Genomic DNA, 17,864 nt, shown 5'->3' with positions numbered 1-17,864 from the left:
GAAGTCATCCCTAGTGAATATTTAGTGAACCCAATGAGCTCCAATAGGTATTGGGTTCCTAGGAGCGTGATTTCATCACGCTAGATTAGTTAGGGTGTGCCAACCTTACTTGAATAGGTAGTTAACCTAATCATGGCAAAAGGTGGCACTTTAGGATTTTTCAAGGTATAATCAAGCCTTGAAAATGAAATTAAGAATTATTCCTAAGGTGATTAGAATGTGCCAATCAAATTTGAGGAGTTTTCTAGAGTCAATCTAATTGGCACATAGTGATCTAAAAATCTTTGGTATAAGATGCTATGTCTATTACACTTAGGAATATAGAACCTATGGCAAAATGATCAAAATTATCAAAAATGGCAACTAAGGCTAGAATTAGGTATTTTCTATACCTTTATGTGCTATTTGCCATATATTGTTTGCCATATGTCATGTCATGACAACATATTTATTTTATGATCATTTAAAATGTCATGATAATGCTTAGGTTAGTTAAATGTCATGCTTTATTTAAGTTTCATACTTTAGGCCATGACATCATGACATTGGCACATGTTTCCATTTATGATACAATTATATGCCATGTCATCATCTTGTGCATTAATGATCAATGAAATTGATTTAAGGACTAAAACACAATTTGATATGGAGATCAAATTGTTATTTAGAAAAATGCATGAGAACTTAGATTAAGCTAACCTAAACCCATATCTCACATCAAAATTGACTTGGATGTGTTTGATACACCTTAGATGTGTGTGAGATATTAGGATGATGAGTTAGGATCAAGGTACATAGTTCTTGTACCTAGATGAGCCTAATTCTAATTGGGGATCATAGGGAATGCTTGTGTACAAGTCATGTACATTTAGCCCTAAGATTGTGGTCCTAAATTAAAGGGTTTAAGATCATTTCAAAATTGATTTGAAAAACCTTGATGAAGCTTTTCTAGTGATAGCATTCATCATTGAGCAAAGTGATACAAAGATGAGTTAACTTTGAGTTATTTCAAAGACTTTTGAACTTTGTATCAAGATTTGAAAATGGAAGTTATTTTCATAGAAAACTATTTTTCCATGATAGTATATGTTATGAGGAATGTATCCTCAAAATTTTACAATTTTTGAAATTTTTTGTGATTTTCTAGAGGTTTCTGAATTTCGGGAGAAGAAAAATTCAGAAATCAGAAATCAGAGATCGTGGACCGATCAGGAGGTTCCCTGATCGGTCCAGGTCTGTGTGGATCGGTCACTGGACCGATCCAGAGGGAGCCTGATCGGTCTGGTGACCGATCAGGGCGTGCCAAGTTGCTGAAATTCAACTGGTTGTCTGAAATTTCAACTCGGGAATTGGTGTTTTAGAGTTCTAAAGGTTTGAAACTCTCCAAGACATTGTTGATGCAATGGTCAAGGGGGAGTTGACTTTTAGGGGGAGTTTTACCTATTGGTCAAGGGAAGTTGACCTTTAGGGGGAGTTGTCATGAGTGATATGGGATTATCACTAAATTGACTATTGACATTAGTATCAAGGGGGAAATTAAGGGTTTCAATGAAAGGTATGAGACTTTCATTAGGAAGAAACTCTTGACCTTGATTGACTCTTTTTGATGTGTGTCAAAAAGAGGGAGAATGGAGAATGTCTAGAGAATGTTCAAAGAAGAACATTGGAGTTAGTGGGAGAGTTTGTTGATCACAACGAGTGAAGTTGTGAACAACGATAACTTACTCTTCAGGGGGAGAGTTTGTTGATGTGTGCCAATAGGGGGAGAATGAAGGATTTAAGTTAGGCCTTCATTATCTAAGAAGGAGGTTGCCTTCTTAGAAGGAGAATGTAAGGTTGTAACTTATGTTTCATTACCTAGTGGCATGAAGAAAGTTGAGGCTATTGGATTAGCCTAACTTAAAGGTATTGTCAAACATCAAAAAGGGGGAGATTGTTGGTGCAATTTCCAGTAGGTCAAGGTTGACTTAGTTGACCAAGCGTAAACCTTGGTCATGGTTTCGATGTTTGACAATACAGAAAGACATGTAGACATGGACAATGCAGGTACAGTTGTCCATGCGGAGAGATATTGATCAGGGTCTGATCAGGTTGGATGAAGAAGAGTCAAGTAGGTCAAGGTTGACCGGATACTTGACTGGGAAGTCCTAACTGGGATGTTAGGCAATTCGGAAAGTCCTGGTGAGTGAAACCAGGCAGTTCGGAAAGTCCTGGTGAGTGAAGCCAGGCAGTTCGGAAAGTCCTAGTGAGTGAAGCTAGGTGAAAGTCCTGGTGAGTGAAGCCAGGCAGTGGGAAAGTCCTGGTGAGTGAAGCCGGGCAGATTGAAAATCCTGGTGAGTGAAGCCAGGTGAAAATCCTAGTGAGTGAAGCTAGGTGAAAGTCCTGGTGAGTGAAGTCGGGCAAGGAAAAATTCAGATTGATCAAGGATGATCGGACATCTGGTGTTGAGAAGGTCAAGTAGGTCAAGGGAGTAACCGGATACTTGACACAAAGAGAAAAGTCCAAGTGGGTCAAAGGGATTGACCGGACACTTGGTGGGGAGTCTTAGCAGGTCAAGGGAGTGACCGGATGTTGGTGAGGGGGACTTGGGACTTGGTTTGGGCAAAAATCAAGCTCTGGATCGATCAGTGGATTGATCCAGTGATACACTGGGTATCTGGATCGGTCTGGTGACCGATCAGTAACCAAACAGTAGCCTACTGAGTGTTATCTGATCGGTCTGCAGACCGATCAGGAAACAACGATCAGAAGGCAAGAAGTTCGGGAGAAAAAGGAAGGGACATGCATGCTGATCGGTCCCTGGACCGATCAGGGTCTTCCTGGACCGATCAGGATATGTCCTGATCGGTCCAGGTATATCCGTTGAGATTCAACGGCTATCTCCGTCTTCTTCGCTGTCTTCTTTGCAGTGCAAGTTATAAAAGGAGATCGAGGGCTTCTACAGAACCGCTGCTTCCTCTTCTTCCTATTGACTGCTGAAGTATTTTCTGCTTGAGCTTTGTTGAGCTCTTCTTCGCTGAAGCTTCGCGTGAGCTTCCCTCGGCTGGGACTTCAACTGGACAGTTGGTGCTGTGGTTGGATTCCCGTGAAGTTGCTGCTTCATCCAGTCGACAAGAAGGCAAGCTAGGGTTATTACATTTATGTATTGTACTTAGTTTCCTGCTGTATTCTTGTACTCCTGTTTATCTTGCTGTTGCAAGACATTGTGGCGAGGTTTCTCCACTCAGAAAGAGTGATTATTAGCCGAGTTTCCGGGGTCTCATCCACCGACGGATTGATAGGCTTCGTCCACCTTACGGACACGCCGAGGAGTAGGAGTATATCTCCGAACCTCGTTACATCGACGCGTGTTGAGGTTTGATTTCTCCGCTTTCGTTTCTATTATTTTTATTTCCGCTGCGCTAACCTTGATTTGTAGAAAGAAACGAAGATTTGGGGTCGGCTATTCACACCCCCCTCTCTAGCCGCATCCATCGATCCTAACAGAAGGCTCCACCCGGCGCCTCTTACGCCTGATCAGCGACTCTCCTGAGGAGGCCGAGCCTGACACCCCCTCAACTTGAACGACCGGAAGTCGTTCGGAGGGAGATTGTGATCCACCAGTCGCTCCACCACTAGGCGTCTAGCTAGTTGCCCCTCCGCTCACTAGGGCTGTAAATGAACCAAGCATTCGTGAACAAGCTTGGTGTTCGGCTTGGTAAGAGCTTGTTTATGTTCATTCAATATACACAAAATTAATTAAATAAACAAGCTTGAACAGCTCATTAAACTAATCAAATAAGCTTGAGCACATATGTGTTCAGCTCGTTAACGTTCGTGGACAATGTTCGTGAATAATGTTCGTGAACAACGTTCGTGAACAATGTTCACGAACCATATTCATTAATAAAACTCTTTTTAATATGCTAAATAAATAATAAAATAAAATAAAATAAATAAGTTTAAATTATCAAACTCAATAACCAATCAAATAATTAAAGTTTTCAAATAATCAAACAAGCTTGAATTGAGAGCTCGATAACATCTAAACAAACCAAGCTTAAACCAAGCTCAAGCCAAGCTTGAACTAAGCTCAAACCAAGCTTGAATTGAGAGCTCGATAACATCTAAACAAGTCAAGCTTCAAACAAGCTCAAGCTCATAAAAAATAAACTAAGTCAAGCTTGAACAATCATTTCAAAAGCTTGGTTCATTTTAAGCTTAGCTCGACTCGGCTCGATTACCTTATCAAATAAGTTTGAACACCCCAAAGCTCGGCTCGTTTATAGCCCTACTGCTCACCAAGACTGGAGCCACTTCACTCTCATCTTGTGGATCTTCTTGAGAGCCGACAAGCTACAGATCACGGCTCTCCAACTCCTCCACAGTCACCACATTGATCGTAGTATCCGCAAGCTTAGCCTTGCCGGCCAGACGCGGATGTAGCATGACTTCAGCTGCAAAAGAGGAAGAAAAATTAGTTAAAATCAAAGGAAGGAGTGAAGAAGTTGTATACCTATACTAGACGGAAGCCAGGTACGGATCAGACTCAGGCCGAAAATGTAGAGGACACCCTCCAATAACAACTTGTGGATGTCATATTTCTGACCGGGCAATATTGAAGCTGAATTGAGGTAGTTCGATCATCTCTTGTACTGTTTCAAGGGAGGCTGATTCGCCACTTTGAGCTGGCAGTAGGTCGAGAAGAATGGCCGCTCGAGAAGGTGTACAAAAAAGAAGTATTCCCTCCAATGCTTGTTGGAGGTCGGCATTTTGTCAAAAAAAACTTAGCCCACTCGGGTTTGGAAAAGACCAGTCCCCGGCTCGGATAATTTCAGATAATAAAAATAGTGAAAAATCTGAGGAGTAATAGGAATGTCGTGTAGGTGGAACAGAACTACTATCCCGCATAGCAGCCGAAAGGAGTTCGACACTAATTGATGAAGGGAGATGCGAAAGTATTTACAAACGGTGGGAAAGAAGGGGCGAATAGGAACAGACTAGCAGTAAATTGATCCCTAAAGAAGCAAAGACAACCAGGTGACGGAGAGTTTGGCCGATTGGAAGGAGAAGGAAGAACAATTTTGTAGCCAGGAGGAAACTCAAAGGCGACTATTATACTCTCAACGTCGCCGACATTAAACCTAGACTCAATAGAGGTGTACCAAAGCCCAGGGACGCCGACAAGCGGCTGTGAGGAACTCACCATCGCAAAAAATAAAGGCAACGAAAGGATGCGAGGAGAAGGAAGCCTACTGGAAGAATATCGCCGGAACACAGACAAAGAAACGCCAAAAAACTCGAAGACGGGGGGGAGTGCAAAGGAAGAAGTGATATGCGATTGGAAGGAAACTTACTGGAAGGTCGCCGAAGGAGGTGGAAAGGAAGAATATCACCAGAGCACAGAGATGGAGTATCTCCGAAGAGCTCGCGCGAAGACGGGAATGCGAAGGAGGAGAAGGCGACGCGCATGGGCTTATAAGCCTCGGGGCTGGCCGACCGGAGCCGTCCGATCTAGGTAGCGAAAACCCAAGCAGGAATCTGACCGTTGAATTCGAAACGTCAAAGGTCACATCACCAGAGGATATCCTCCTGTCACGTCAGGCGTGCGACGGTAGCGGGGTGGGACACGTGGCGCCTCGCCATGGGCCGACATTTAATGAGAGCAATTAAAAGGCATGGGGACGCGCTTAGTCATAATGTACAGGGATTTGCATGATTTCCTATAAATATGTGTGACATAAGCACGGATCGCGCTCACCCAAAGAAGCCCAAAAGATTTCTAAGTACGAATGTTCATTGTGCCGATGGGTTTAAGGGAGCAGACCTATGGCTGAACGATAATCTCCAACAGGCCGACCGACAGAGAGCGGTCACATAGCCGATCGTTGCGCCACGTTAGTCTAATCAGAAACCAAGGAGTGTCGAAGCTGATCGGGTGGAAAGCTTCACAGACAATTTTGTCCAGTCAGTCGGACTTGCAGCCTACTTCGACTAGACTTGAGGGGGAGACATGTGATGCGGTGATAAGGAGGGGCCCCACCTCGCGGAGGATAGCTGTCACTGTGGAAATCAAAGTCAAGGCGGTAAACGTTGAGATATCATTGACCGGTCGGGCGATCATGCCCCGACCGGGAGGAGAGGGCTCCGGTCCGATCCCGCATTTGACACGGGGAGGTGTCAAATGACCGACGCTCAATTGAGTATTGGACGCCGGACGGAGGAAGAGACGATGTGCAGAAGCTGGGCCGAGCAGCTACCTGCTCGGTCAGGCAACAAGACTCAACATTGGAAGAGCGGAACTCCGGTCGAGCGGACGTGACACATGCATGTAGCGTTCCGACTGAGCAGGCGTGACACAAGTATAGTAGAGTTCCGGCCGAGTAGATGCGACACACGCAACGAAGTCCCAGCCGAGCAGGTGGTACACAGGAACAACGAAGTCCCGGCTGAGCGACTATTCAGTTTGGCCTAGCAACAGACCCCCTGTGTCATCTATCGACATCCTTTTGAGAGTTAGTGCCGCTGACACCGGGCTTGGTCAACCAAAAGATCGTACGGTGGAAGCTTCCACTGTCACTTCAGAGATAAGATCGGCCTGTTAAGGTACTATGTCAGAGACACTTTACTAACAAGTCTTTTCAGGGGAAACTTTAGGAAGCGTGCTCATCTTGGGGAGTGTGCACGCGCGCTACAGTAACTCTATATAAAGGGGGGTCCAAGCATCGACAGAGATACACAATACGCGATAGACACTGTTTTCGCTACACTGTTCATTCTTGTTGTTGCTCCACCTTCTACTTCATCGTCTGTGACTGACTTGAACGTCGGAGGGCCAACGCTGGAGACCCCTTTCTTGGCTTGGCACTGACGTCATCTGTGTTGTAGGTCGAGACGGAATCTACAGGCGATCAACAAAAACGCCACATCCCTAACTTTTCATCTCATCGACATTCGGCCAGGATCAACATTATTAATAAATTGACATCATCAGACACTTTTAACTGATGATCATTATAAATTGAATCATCATAGATAATTATATTTATCTCAAACTTCCTCAAAGTTCATTTCCAAATTATATGACCAAACATAAATTATGAAATCGACTTATAACTAACTACCAAACTACCAAATAGTTAGAAATTAATTTAACTAACTACCAAACTATCAAATAGTTAGAAATTAAATTCTTACCCATTATAGTAAATCTGTCAACTTCTAATCTAACTAGACATATCTCATGGAGATAAAAATTTAATTAAAAATTGAGTCATTGCCCTGTCCTAATCTAACTAGACATATCTCATGGAGATAAAAATTTAATTAAAAATTGAGTCATTGCCCCGACAGGTGGGGGTATAGTTGAGTTAATTAATACCAAAGAGTTATCATAATAAATTCCAGATTTAAATCATGGGATTTATCCCATACTAGGGGAGCATGGGATTGATCCCATACTAGGCCTCCCCACCTAAAAAGTCACTCGGCTGGCCGAATAACCCATGTGGTGTGGAAAAGCTCCCGGACGAGAGTTATCACCTTTGCCACAATTATACCACAATTATAAATCGAGTCATCGAGCACTTTTAGCTATGATCAAGGGCTCAAAATTAATCGATCATCAATATCATAATACATGATGTAAATCTTTGAATTAGTGGAGTCACACTGTAAGAGGACTAAGGTAACAAGGAACAAAGAAATTTAACAACCATGTAAAGTATTGCATCCATACAACTTAATGGCCAGAGTCTCAAATCCAAACAATGATCAACAATAACAGGAAAAAGAACTCTTCACGATCACACTCTTCGATTCCTGATATTGGGAATATATCTAAAGGTATTACAAAACTGAGCACTCAAGGCTATAAAGAATAGGTAAATACAGAATAACAGAAGAAAAAAGGACCACAAAAAGTATCCAAGTGACACCCAACAAAGGCATAGTTTGTCGAAAACATTACTTGATTGCTTGGCAAGTGTCTTTCTGTAGCTCATCTTCTACTCGCGTATGCAGCCAAAGCGTTAGCGTATCCAGGTGCAAGAGCAGCCATGATAGGCTGCATTTGGTTACCGTAAAGCGAAATCAAGTGAGTGATGGCAAGGCCGATCTGATTTTTCACTTCTTCACTCTCAACAGGAGATACGATAACTTGAGCAAAAATATTTACGATGTCTGGGACGAGGGGAATGACCTGTTCCAGTAACAATGAGGATGGTGAGGTATTTTGAAGCAAGCACATCTGCAGCAAAAATAGTATTTTTAGCGTGCAGTATACCATGGGGGTTGAAGATATGACCAGACCGCAAATGCAACCGTAGACAGTCATTGACTCTTCAAAATCTTCCTTCAATGGCAAAGCTTTCAGAAGCACAGGTAAAACCTGGAATATGAAAAAAAAACAAAAAAAAAATACTTACCAAATGAGGTCTTTCAAGATTAGATTTTCCAACAAGAATCTCAGAATTTCTAACCTGGTTGAGAGGAATGGCGTGAGGTTGAGCCATTATCATCCTAGCAACTGCACCAGCTGCGTTATCTCGCACAGCAAAGTCTGATTCTGAGTTGCTAAACAAGGGGTAAAGGGCACGGAGAATGTCGCCATAATATCTGAGGCAAGATGAAAGGAATCATCTTGAGGAAACTTAGTAACCTGACCAGTAGCACGCACTTACAGAGCCAATCAGAAAAAATTCCCTAATCTCAACAGACACTAAAAGCAATAAGATGAGGAAAAAAAACACCGAATGAAGGATTTATACAAGATCTAACATAAATCCGTCCTTTGTGTAAACAATTAAGTAAAAGGATACTTGAGTGCCGCAACACCCCCATTTTTGCAAAATTCACCAACACAGAATGCTGCATTTCTCCTATTAGTTGATTCTGATGATCCCAGTTCTTTCAGTACCAAAGGCATTGTTCTCTGAAGATGATGTTTAATCAGTAAAGACCAAAAAAATTCATATAAGGACAAATATAGATAAAAGTATAAAATTATAATGGAGAAAGTAACAAAGAATTCTTACATCGACATAAGCAGATATTGGAGGACCCATTTGCTGCGCAACTTCGGCCAAGCAAGCAACAACCATGGTCCGATCTTGGGGAGGGTGTGGAACTTTCTGCAGTTAAATTTTGGCATTGTAATAACATAGGAGAACAAAACCACATGAATATACAAAGATAAAAGAAAAACTAACAAAACAACAGCATAAATATATTGATAATGAATATCTACAAGGCAAAAGGGACAGCCATCCCTACCGCAAATTTCATTAGAGGATCAAAGAACTTGGCAAAGATAGGTTCGAAATTAAGTCCCATAATCTTTGCAAAAGCTGGAAGAAGATCTGACACCGCATCCATGAGCACCTCATCATGGTCAACATCACCATCATCAGCGTCACAATCAGATTCTACTTGTTGACATGATGATTCCTCACGAAGAAGTGTTAGAGTTGCCTCAGCAAGCCTAGGAATATCTGCAATCATTTAATGTTACATGCTGCTCATTTATCAACTTAAGTGACGCGTCCACAAAGTGAAGCTTTAAGCTTACAAGACTCAATAGCCATGTATCCACTGTCTTTCATTATTTCTGCCATGCCGGAGCATGCTTGAGCAACAACTTCCTTGTCGTCATCCTCAGTCATGGTACTGATATATATTTTCATTACAGTATCTGGGGATTTAAGCAAAGTATAATTAGATAGTTTGAAGGTGAATACTAAGAACCTTAAACAGTAGTAGAGTAGAAAAGGCAGCATACCAAGAACTTCCTTTTGTTTTTCTGAGACATCCTGCTTTACAAATAAAATGAATTAGAGAATACCCTACTGAATCTGACATAGTGCAAAAGCTTGTCGAGCATAGTTTATTAATCTAATGATTTGGGCACGTGTAGATCCTCCTCCAGGATTTTTCATTTCGTACATAATTCAGGTGGTTTGGCTAAACCATAAATGATATACTTTGCATTTGAAACACCATATTGTACATTGTCAAATTATTTTCTGAAATTTTACCATGAAAACGAATAACTTGGAAATCCATTGCTTGAGAATTAAGTGAAAGTATTTAAATATTTATTTAATATCCTCCATTAAAAATTGAAAACTTGCCGATAAATATATCTGAATAATCTGAGCAGGAAAATATATGTGCATAAAGAAAAATACAGCTTCAACTCACATTTTGACCAGTAGAAATTGACTGTACAGCCGTTAAAATACCTGGAAAAGAAGATAAAAGAGAATGAGATTGCTAGTTTCAGCTTAGTTTGCTCTTCTAAAGCAAATAACATGAATTATATACCATTTTGGCTTACCACTTTCCTAGAATTAATTAATATTTTCATACAACTTTGGCAATTTATCACCGTCATTGATTTGTCATCTTGATTTTTTAAAAAATAATCATTTATCGGGTATGGCATTATTACCAGGATTCTGGTCTGACATTTAGAGGTGGTTGCTTTTCAGCAAGTTGACAAAAGTAATCATTACATGGAATAAATGGCTCATATAGATGTATGGAACCGTTATAGGATATGACTGCTGATATGCTGATATAATCTTCAGATCAAATTAAAATGATTCTTTTAACCATGAAAGAATTTCTGCAGGATATTAGATCCATCAGCACATAGGTTCTTACTATACCTAGCTAGGAGCAAACTATTGATAAGATCACTTCAAACCTAAGAATCAGATAATCAGAAAACCAGTGTTTTCTGAATTATGTGATTTAAGATAGCTAGGAAATATGATTCACCAATTATTATATTGAAGTCAGACAATCAATATTCAATTCAAATCCATCTCCAGCAAAAAAAAAAACAAATGAAAAAATTGCCTCACAAGTAAATACTCACCTTTCAAAGCTATGATAGCCTGAAGCCTGACATCTTCGTGAAAATAAGCTGCATGCCTGACTAAAATTTTCAATGACTCATCCATATAGCTAGCATTGATTAAGAAACTAAACAGTTGCATGTATGTTGTAAATGGTGTAAGGTAAAAAAAATGTTGAATAAGTAGGATACGGTGCATAAACACTCTTAGTATGAAGTGCAAATAAGCCAATAGCTTGGGTTGCGGCAGCCTTTTCATCCAAAACCCCAGTCCTCACACTAATGTTACGAGCTCTGGGTTCGTCATTATCTTCATCAGAGGACACACCTCCAAACCCATTGTCAATGCTGCCAGAATCATCAATGTCCACTGCGGAGCCATCATCCAGATTACACGAATAAAATACAAGAGGTACAACATGCTGAAGGTACTGTACCAAAAAAAAATGCTACAAAACGTTACTTCAATATGTTCCCGATAAGAGAATCAATATCCAAAAGGTAGAGAATCATACCTGTGCAAAACCATCACCCAATATTTCAGCCATATTGCTAAAGAAACCATGAGTATATTCCCGAAGTTCGCTGTAATCCAATGCAAAACCCTGACAATACAGATATAGACAGCTCAATTTGGTGCTTATTTCTACAATACTACATAAGACCTTCAATAGTAACTCACAGCGAGTGCAGCCTCAATGAAGGGGGGAAGTATAGGTTCCATCCTCGTTTGCCCAACTGCCATAGCAACTATTCCAACTAATTCAGTTGCCCTAGCTCGTGCTCTCAAGTCCTCATCATTTGTCAATACCATAAAACTTTTCATTAATTCAAGAACTTTCTCTGCATAAGGAATAAAAGCCTGCTCAGCAGCAGAAGCTACTGAACCAATTGCAGACTGCAGTGAAAAAAGGTGCCAAATGAATTTAATAACAATCTAGTATCAGCAAAATAAACTAACATAAGAAAAGCGAAAAGGAGAATAACCATGCATGTCTCTTGCAGATTCCGTGGACTGTTTTGAAGGGAGAGAACAAGTCTTCCCATTAGAGGATCAAGATAAGGAAGAATTTCTTCCTCCATGTCTTCACAAAATGCTGCAAGTGCATAGTATGACTTTTCCTGCAGCAATAATCAATTAATCATGAAAATCGGACACAATGTTACTACAGAATGTCTAATGTCACGCCCACTGCAAGTTACCTTTACTTCGTCTGATGGGTCTTCAAGGGCATTCAGAATGCATGGAAGCACAATTTGGTAGCATGATAAAATTTCTGGCTGGAGATGCTCAGCGAACTGGCCCAGTGCAAATGATGCAGCCCCCCTTACCATTTGTTCTTGATCTTTCAGGGCTCCCAAAACTATGTGTAAAACATGTTCTAACTTGTCTTTTAGCAACTCAAAACAACCCTCAGAGACAACACCTAGTGCTGTAACAGAAGCTTCCCTGAACTTGGGGTTGTTGTGATGAAAGTTTAATGATGCAAATTCAAATATTGGGGGGAAAACATTCTTAGGAATATTAATAGCCATTGTGTCGATAACCTCAGCAGCAGCTCGATCAGCAGAAAGATCAGAATCCTCATCTCCATCAGTCGTTTCTGTAAGAAGAGGACACATTACTTGCAGAATAGGTACCACAAGCTTGTGTTTCTTCAAAAAAGATGCTTTGAATTTTGCCAACCATGAAATTATCTGAATTGCCTGGCATTGCCAACAGGATGAATTAGAAATTACCAACACATATCAAATACCAACACTCTGAATCTAGCAAACCTGGTGTCTTATGTTCAATTCCAAACTCTGACTTGAACAAACTTCAAGAGAAAATTGCACTATCGACTTCACAGAATCCCCAAGTAGAGGAGCAGGAGATTCAATGAGCTCATCAAATATTTCGAAAGCAATAGATGCAACATCTTCCCCACCATTAGCTAGGCATTGCCTTGACACATTCAATATACTTGGGATAAAATCACGAAACAACTTTACCTACAAGGTGAGAGGAAAATAATATCAAATTATACTTGAGAGGAGTACAAGGATTAAACATGATTCTCATTCAATAATTTGCAAAACTGAAATGAGTGAAGTTCATTTTTCAGAGGCTATCATTTATGTTCAGTCAGAAGCAAATTATGTATTATTGCTAACATTCATAAAGATTTGATGCATGAATAGCAGAAGAAACCTACAAAATACAACAAAGTAGCTAACAAACTCACCACATTTGTTCCATCATTTATAAACTCAATAAAGGATCCAACTGCCCTGAAGTACAAAAAATGGGTCAGACCAAATCCAGGCCAAAGCATATGTGCATGAATAAATAATTACAAAAATGACACTCATTCAAATTATTACAAAATACACACTTCAGAGCAGCAACTCTAACATGAGTGCTAGTCTCATCTTGCAGGCACTTGAGCAAAATAGGTTGTAGATCTGCCAAATGGGTTTGAAATGTTGGTCCAATTGTTTCAGTGAGAGAGCTGAAAAGGATCAAAGCCACCTAGCAGAATACAAAAAGATTAAATAAGCGTTCCACAAATTGAAAAAGCATTAAATTAAATCATAAAGAGAGGACAGGTAAAGAAACAAGCAGTCTTAAAGAAGAAAGAGCCATGAAGTATGAACCTAATGTGATACCAAGCTTTAAATCACATTGTCAAATAGCTAAAAAAAAATACCATAGACTATAATGATCCAACCAGATAGCATCAAGGTTCAGTTTATGCATACTATCAATGTTATGCTCCACGAACCAGGCTAAGATGAACCAAACCAATTCAGATTTATTGAACCAACTCCAAACCATAGACTATCTCATAATTACAAATACATCACATATCATTCACAGTGATCATCATTATCCAATGCTTAAGGCTCTATATCATGATCATCTTGAGGCAGCCTTGAGAATTCTTAGATGCTTGAAAAATGTCCAAGGGAAAAGGCTTTTGTACTATGAGCAACATCACCTTTACATACTAATTACAGGGTATACTAATGTTGATTGGGCAAGTTCGACAGAAAAATCAATATCAATGCTACATTGGGAGGTAATTTAGATTTCACATGAGAGCAAATCATAATATTCATAGTTTTTTTTTTTAATCAAGTATAGAAGTGGAAAATATTGTCTTGACCCTAACCATATGTGCTAACCATGTGAGGTTATAGGAAAATAACATACTTCTCGATGGTCTTCTTGTGAGCTTTGACTGCACTGGAAAAGGAAAGGCAATATTTCAGGCCATTCTCCGGCTGGGACTGCATACTTCGCAATGATGCTCACCACATTAGCACTTGCCCGCCTAACAGGAGAACTGCACAAGACACCACATTCTTATAACTATGTAACAAATGCTATTCCTATTTCTAACACTTAAAAGAATCGAGATGGTTGTTAAACAGAACTTAAATTATAAAAAAAAAATGAAAGATTCAATCAAAACACCAATTTGTGATAATTTAGCCATAAAATTTATGAGTTGTAAATGTCTAGGTATCCATCACAACTCTACTATGAATTCCATTAAAATGTTGACATCATGTGCTTACATTACAAGGCAACCATTCATTATATCTGAGTTTTGCTAATTGGCCAAGAACAAGTATGTTGCTTCAAACAAGTTCTCCATAATTAGAATACTTTGCACATGATGCCTGATTGGGCTTGTACTTTGTATTTGAATATATAAAATTTTAATGTTTATCTTTAATGCAACAATTCATTAAGAGAGTAAAGTGATATATCTGTCCACTTATCACCAAATAAGCATGCTAAACTAGCATTCCAAGAGAGATCAGATTCACAGATGGTAAGATATGTATATTACCTACCACACATAAAGTTTGTGCATAAATCTGTTCCATGATTCTGAGTGAAAATAATGCATAAGAAGATAACTATAGTCCATTATGATAATAAAAAAATAATGTGGTAGCAGAAAGCTACACTACTCTTTTAAAAAGTTGTGATGGATACATATATAGCATAACAAGTGTATTCAATCTTTAGTGTTTCATATTGATAGGAAAATATAAGAAGCAAGGAGTATAAATGGATATGAAGGAGAGAGTTCACATGACTGAACTACTGTGAGGCAGTGATTGGTTGGTTAAATAACTGCTTTAACATCATTATTATTCAACAACTAAAGATAGGAAATAAAATCATATGACACTTTCACACAAATGATAAGTTCTACTGATCCCTCTTAAAGGCAACGGAAGGCATAGATTCTAACTTATTGTGACTATCCAAAGATTCTAGTTTCAGAAAAAAAAAAACTTAAAAAATTTAGCATTGTAGCAGGAAAGCATACAAAAACTAACTACCAGACAGAAGAAAAGTGTAAGAAACAGAAGGGCAAATTTCACTTTCTACAGTTAGTAGTAATAATTCACCATCAATCCCAAAGAATAAATTTTCAAATTGGCAAAGCGATGACTTCCAAAGAGAAGTGACTTTCATTTCCAATATGCACTTTTATACATTCCTCATTTGGAAGGAAACTATTAACATCGAGCATCAACGAACGAACATAGCCAAACTGCCCCTTCACCTTTGCCCTCAAATAGTCGCCGCCGAATAAAGGCCCAATAACGATTTTTATTTATTTTTTTGTGACGTTAACAAAGCATCAATCTAACAAAAGCGGAAAGAAAGATCTCTGGCCTAGTGAACTCCCCTATAAACTCCTTCGACGAACAAAGCACAAAAAACTAGGAATTGAACGACTATTAAAGAAGAAGGACGATAAAAGGAGAATATTAATTAAGAATCGAGACCTGTGCTCGAGGGTGATGCTATCGATCAGCGCCTGCTTAACTGAGACCTTGAGGTCCGGCGAAAGTTTGGCCCAGTGTCCAGTGATCTTCTTGCGGAGGAGGACGGCCGCAAGCTGACGGACGTTAGGTGTCTTGGCGGTGCGGAGGTGGTGGACGAGGGCGGGAACGACAGCAGGGTCCTTGGACAGCCGCTTGATCTGCTCCTCTGCCTGCCGCCGCGCGTCGTTGTCCGGCATCAAGAATTGAATAAGCAACAACTCCAACGACTGCGCCATCGCCGCCGCCTTCTTCACACTCCTCTTCTCGTTTTCCAAATTGTTGTCGGCTGTCGATGCAGAGAGAGGAACGAATATATATAGTGGAAACCCTATAATTCCGCTCCGTTTCGCTTGTATTTTTCCTCTTTTCTTTTTTCGTTTAAGGGTTTTAGGCATTATTTTGGTGTAAAAATAAAATAAAAATACGATAGAAAATAACATTTTGACTATTTAATATGAAAATAAATTATTTTAATGTTTCCTTAATTTATTTTAAAGGATTAAACAAACTACCAGAGCTCTAAAATAATCAACTATAGGGACTTAATTGTAAAACACCTGAGCAATCGTCATCGACGGCGAAACGATCGGCTCCTCCTTCACCGGCGAGAAGGCTGACGAAGCGGACGGCGAATCGAGGGAGGCCGGATGCGGTGAAGATTAAGCGCCATCCCGTATTCCTCTCGTCTCCTCCGCGCCTAGCCTCGGTCGCTGCCTCCTCCTCCGGCAGCAACAGCTACAGTTTGGGGCCGACCGACGATGATCTCAACCGCACGACCACGTCACCGGTTTATGTTGCCTCTTCCCTGGCGGTTTCCAATGCGTCCGAAGATCTATCTCCTCCAAAAAATCGCAGCCGCCACGTTGTCGTTTCTGGCTTTGAGGACACTCTGAGGAGCACGGCGGCGTTCCCGCCGCCTGCTGATGTGCATGATCCGGAGACGCCTTCTGTTGAAGATGAACCTACTTCGTGTCTACAGCCGCCTCCTGCTGAAGATGCTGAAGCGCACGATCAGCAACCTGCTTCCTGTCTTCCTCCTGCTTAATTATCATCTCTAGTTTGGAATAATCTTTTCTTGATCTTTAGTTCATCAGTCGAAATGTGTTTATCTACTCGTGTGAGGTTAATCACGATACAATTGTATATAATGTGATTAATTATATGACCTTGTAGGTCTATCAGTTTAGTAGATAGATCAGATGACACCTTTCACTAGTTAGAAAACAAATACGTCGATCTCTATACAGATTATTCTTTTTCTTTTTCTATCTGTTTACTCAACACATTAAGACAGTGCAATAACGAATGGCCTTAGGAAGAACCGTTGAAGTGAATATATTGAACAATTAATACTGATTTTCCATATGTAAAAACAGATTGAACGATCACTTTACTTTGTCTAAAAGCTTACTCCGGCCGATCGATCTTGCTCCGTTCCTTCACAAGATTTCCATGAGTTGAGAAGAATGAAGCCTGGTCCGGAACGATTGGCAATTGCAGAAAATTCTAATGGCTTCGAACCAGACAACACTCCCCTCAACTATGACAATTAACGTGAAGAAGATGGGCATGCGAGAGTTTTCAGAAGATGCTTTTATACATGAAATGAGGAAAGAAAGAGAGGAGCTGACTGTTTACAATAGCTTAGTTTAGTTTAATTAATGCTGAGCTATGTCAACTCGACCATGATGAGATGCTGCTGAGGCAAGTCAAAGCGAGGGCGATCGAGAAAGCCAAGCACAGTTAAATATTGGGGGAACGATGCCGCAATGAGTGTGATGATATATTCTTGGGGATTTTTATGCTGGAGGAATTTGAGTGTTAGAGATTTAGGGTCTGACTTCTGACCGTGGACTGCTGCCGTTGCCGCTTTATTCTCGATGAGAGGTTTGGCTTTTGCTCGCCACTGGGGAAAAGGTTGGTGTTAATTTGCTGTGATTCCAAGCTTGATAATCAAGCAAACAGATGCGTGGCTTTTGTACGTGTGTGCATGGGCAGAGAGAGATCAACAAGCACAGTGTATATAGTTTGTCTTCCTGAGGACCTGTGGACGCCTCGCCGTCCGCCTGCGCGCCGCCGCGCACCCTCTGCCCTCCACCAGCTCTGCCGCCTCCGCCGCCCGCCTCGCCCAGCCTCTTTGGCCGCTCCCTCGACGACGGACCGTACGTCTCCGGCGCGCGTTCTG

The 17,864-nt window shown here is 40.6% G+C and overlaps 1 protein-coding gene across 1 annotated transcript; it reads right to left on the bottom strand.

Moving 5' to 3' along the window:
• Positions 1-7,662: 7,662 nt before the first annotated feature.
• On the bottom strand, positions 7,663-15,965 carry LOC121971750 (importin-4-like). The gene is made up of 20 exons (XM_042523164.1): positions 15,641-15,965; positions 14,040-14,172; positions 13,219-13,355; positions 13,069-13,114; positions 12,620-12,835; positions 12,044-12,547; positions 11,828-11,962; positions 11,523-11,738; positions 11,356-11,445; positions 11,033-11,271; positions 10,862-10,950; positions 10,180-10,220; positions 9,758-9,788; positions 9,548-9,670; positions 9,253-9,470; positions 9,015-9,110; positions 8,799-8,911; positions 8,460-8,595; positions 8,264-8,368; positions 7,663-8,179 (listed from the first exon to the last, which is right to left on the bottom strand). The coding sequence occupies exons 1-20, from the start codon at positions 15,913-15,915 to the stop codon at positions 7,979-7,981; spliced, it is 3,144 nt and encodes a 1,047-aa protein (XP_042379098.1). The 5' UTR covers positions 15,916-15,965; the 3' UTR covers positions 7,663-7,978.
• Between the last annotated feature and the right edge of the window lie 1,899 nt (positions 15,966-17,864).

This window comes from Zingiber officinale, chromosome 4A, assembly GCF_018446385.1.
Source record: "Zingiber officinale cultivar Zhangliang chromosome 4A, Zo_v1.1, whole genome shotgun sequence".
Taxonomy (NCBI): Eukaryota; Viridiplantae; Streptophyta; class Magnoliopsida; order Zingiberales; family Zingiberaceae; genus Zingiber; species Zingiber officinale.
This window is presented reverse-complemented; position numbering and strand designations above follow the sequence as displayed.